This window comes from Oryzias melastigma, linkage group LG8 (assembly GCF_002922805.2).
Source record: "Oryzias melastigma strain HK-1 linkage group LG8, ASM292280v2, whole genome shotgun sequence".
In the NCBI taxonomy this organism is placed as follows: domain Eukaryota; kingdom Metazoa; phylum Chordata; class Actinopteri; order Beloniformes; family Adrianichthyidae; genus Oryzias; species Oryzias melastigma.
The window spans coordinates 17,896,470-17,900,413 of NC_050519.1; the positions used below are offsets into that span (position 1 = coordinate 17,896,470).

The window sequence follows — 3,944 nt, forward strand, 5'->3', positions numbered from 1 at the left end:
TCAAAGGACAGATGACCTACGTTAGTTCGGTCTGCTCCACTGGAATCCTGGGAGTTTCCAGAACGTGCCGGTGAGACGGGTCTCTCTTCCAAGGCTCCGTTGGAGCTGACTGATAACCGTTTGTGTTGCTGAGGTAACATGAGGTAATTCTAGACAAGAGAATATCAGAGATTATTGAGCAGGGAAGCTTTAATCTACAATCTTCATTCTAAAACTCACAACCAATAAAACAAACAGAAGTCTGGAAAATAAATTGGACTAATAGATCAACATTTCATTGAATGCTGTTGGATTGGTTAAAACTTTACAGATTTATAATTAGAGTGTAGTAAAAATATATTCATGTTATTATTGGCTTGATGTTCACGTAATTCAAATACAGGCCTTACCGTTGGTGTTTGATAGGATGAAGGAGAAGACGAAGGATTTCGTTGTTTTTGAGGAAGATCAGGTTTGAGCTGAAACAGAGAAAAGAAAACATGCTTTTTATTTATTAAGAAATCTGGACTTTTTGATAATTGTTTTGAGAATTCCCAAACTCCATATATAGTCTGGGCTAAACTTAAGCTGGTTTGTTTTAGGTACAAGTAAAAAGGACATGAGGGATTACAGAATTAATGTACAGTGGAGTAAAAAAGTTATTCCACTTTAAAATATGAGCTTATTTTTTATGTTCATCATAGATTCACTTTAGCTCTGGTGCAGGAAAATAGGGATTTGGTCAAAAACAACTCATATTTATAAAAGACACCTGTCCTCATCCTCAAACAGTCGCACTCCAAACTCCACTATAGCCAAAGAGCTGTCTAAGGACACCAGAAACAAAACTGTTGACCTGCACCAGACTGGGAAGACTCAATCTGGAATAGGTAAGCAGTTAACTGTGGGAGCAATTATTAGGAAACAGAAGACAAATAAGACCACTGATAATCTCCCTCCATCTGGGGCTCTCCACAAGATCTCACCTTGAGGATCAAAATGATCTCAAAAACAGTGAGCATCAATCCCAGAACCACTCTGTCCAGTTAATGAGAATGTCCTAAGATCAGATAAAAGCACAATCGAACTTTTGGTAGGAACTCCACTTGTCATGTTTGGAGGCGTCTTAGAGGAGAAACATTTTAAGGATTGTTCAAAATCGAGCAAAGAAGAGGAATCCTGGGAGTTTTTTTTAAGAACTTTTGGAACTATCTTTCTCTCGAAAAAGCTGACTGATAATTATTTGCATTTCTGTGTCAACTCACTGTAACTCTAGACCATAAGATATTGGAGAACGCAACAATTGATCCCAAATATTTTTCCAAATTGGACCTCTTTTATAGCCTCATATGCATACATGTCTCGGAAAAGTGTAATCAGTTTTAAGACAAGCTCATGATTCCACAAGACTGTAAAATGTCACTTTGTATCCTGTTGTCTTCACATTTACACAGTGTTCTAACTCTTCTCGCATGTGAGGTCTTTGTTTTTTTATTTTTACAAAGCTATGAATTAGTTAAATGCGTTCAAAGAGGCAGGAGGTATTTTTTTCAATCTGTTAATGTTGACAAAATACTACAAGACTTACCTCAGGAGTGGGATTCTGGGCTGTGGATGGTGTGTCATAATAAAGATTGGAGGAGGAAGAAGAGAGTTGTCGATTTCTAGGAACAGGAGCTGGTCTGACAGGAATCAGGGGCTGTGTCTGTAACAGAAAAAAAACAGCATTAAAATTTTATATATATATATGTTTTGGTCAAAATGTTTTCACATCAGTGAGAAACCTCAAATCCTTCTCTTGTTCGTGTCAAAAAACAGCTTTAATATGACCCTAAATTAAGAGTTGGAGCAGCTGGTTTTGTTTGTCCAGCTAATAGACAATACTTGTGCAAAAAGAGTTAATATACTCTATTTTATTTCTTTATGTTAACTTTTGGGCGGTCGTGGTGCAGAGGTAGGTGGCCGACCTCTGTTATTGGCTTGATAGTGACAGGATACTGTAACACGCCGTACCTCAGGAGTGTGATTCTGGGCTGCGGATGGTCTGTCGTTGTAAAGATCAGACGAGGAAAAAGAGAGTTGTCGAATGTGAGGAACAGGAGTTAGTCTGCCAGAAACCAGAGGCTGTAAGAGAAACATAAAAATCTGATTTCATGTTTGAAGTTTTACCAAAAAATACGTGTTTTTTTTGGGTCAAAATTTCTTCACATCAATGGGTCAAACAAAAAGCTATGATATGTCCCTAAAATTAAGAGTGGGAGCAGCTGGTTTTGAACTACTCTTGTCAGGTTTTTTTGAAGGTTTTGGACAAAACTCAGATAGGAAGAAAACAAGCTTTATTTCAGAAGGATGTGGCAGCAGTAACTGAACAGGAATCTCTGTGCAGAAGGGGCAGACTCTAAGGGGTTTAGAGACAGGAAGAGTCTGGCAGGCAGGATCAGGCAGAACTGGATCAGAGAGATCAGGATGTAGAGGTAGGGCGGTTGACCTCTGATCAAATGATCACAGGTCGTCCCCACCCATGTGGTGAAGTGTCCTTGGGCAAGACACTGAATCCCACATTGCTCCTGGTGGTTTTATGAAGGCGCCAGTGTTCAGCATCAGTGTGTGACTGTGACTGTAAAGCACTTTGGGTCTTCTAGGAAAGAGCTATATAAGTATCTAACATTCCTCTGAGGGCAAATGTTTCAAAGAGGGTAGATTGAGGTGAAATGAAAGAGCAAAGCAGAATAGAACACCTTAAGTGAGCAAAAATAACAATATGTATCAATTTATGGAGTCTAGTAGTCCCACATCTATCCACTGTCAGCTTCATCGTTCACCACCACCGTCCTCAAAGGACAGATGACCTACGTTAGTTCCACTGGAATCCTGGGAGTTTCCAGAAAGTGCCGGTGAGACGGGTCTCTCTTCCAAGGCTCCGTTGGAGCTGACTGATAACCGTTTGTGTTGCTGAGGTAACACAAGGTAATTCTAGACAAGAGAATATCAGAGATTATTGAGCAGGGAAGCTTTAATCTACAATCTTCATTCTAAAACTCACAACCAATCAAAACAAACAGAAGTCTGGAAAAGAAATTGGACTAATAAATCAACATTTCATTGAATGTTGTTGGATTGGTTGAAACTTTATAGATTTATAATTAGAGTGTAGTAAAAGTATATTCATGTTATTATTGACTTGATGTCGACGTAATTCAAATACAGGCCTTACCGTTGGTGTTTGATAGGATGAAGGAGAAGACGAAGGATTTCGTTGTTTTTGAGGAAGATCAGGTTTGAGCTGAAACAGAGAAAAGAAAACACGCTTTTTATTTTATTTATTAAGAAATCTGGACTTTTTGATAATTGTTTTGAGAATTCCCAAACTTCATATAATGTCTGGGCTAAACTTAAGCTGGTTTGTTTTAGGTACAAGTAAAAAGGACATGAGGGATTACAGAATTAATGTACAGTGGAGTAAAAAAGTTATTCCACTTTAAAATATGAGTTTATTTTTTATGTTCACCATAGATTCACTTTAGTCTGGTGCAGGAAAATAGGGATTCGGTCAAAAACAAAATTTGACTTTAAACCTTTGTAATATAACCGTGGTTGTGAATGACAGAGGTCACAGACTTCCTGTAGATCAGAGGTGTCTAAATCCAGACCTTGAGGGCCGGTCTCCTACATGTTTTCCAAAAAAAACTCCAATTGAAGCTCCTTATTAGGATTTTTTCCTTCTAACTTGTCCTGTCCAGCAGCTGAGTAAACATATGAGCTGAAGGCGTCTCGTGTTGGACAGATTTTTCTGTTCCAATAGGGGTTTTTGTATCTCCTGACACATGGTGTGTATACTTGCATAAACCCCTTTTGTATTTGAGGCTTTGAGTGTCACTATGGTAACATTTGTTACTGCAGTCCTGGAGCTCCTCAGGTCATTGACCAACATCCAAAAGGGGTGAAACCACACACAAGTCATCCAA

The 3,944-nt window shown here is 38.7% G+C and overlaps 1 protein-coding gene across 1 annotated transcript in view; it reads right to left on the bottom strand.

Moving 5' to 3' along the window:
* The window catches only part of LOC112146288, a 21,820-nt gene that overhangs the window by 5,332 nt on the left and 12,544 nt on the right, over positions 1–3,944 (bottom strand). Inside the window, exons 9-14 of the mRNA XM_024272034.2 lie at positions 3,194–3,262; positions 2,833–2,952; positions 1,993–2,103; positions 1,568–1,684; positions 390–458; positions 21–149 (exon numbers count right to left, since the gene is read on the bottom strand). Coding sequence (XP_024127802.1) covers positions 21–149; positions 390–458; positions 1,568–1,684; positions 1,993–2,103; positions 2,833–2,952; positions 3,194–3,262 — 615 coding nt within the window. The remainder of the gene's footprint in view (positions 1–20; positions 150–389; positions 459–1,567; positions 1,685–1,992; positions 2,104–2,832; positions 2,953–3,193; positions 3,263–3,944) is intronic.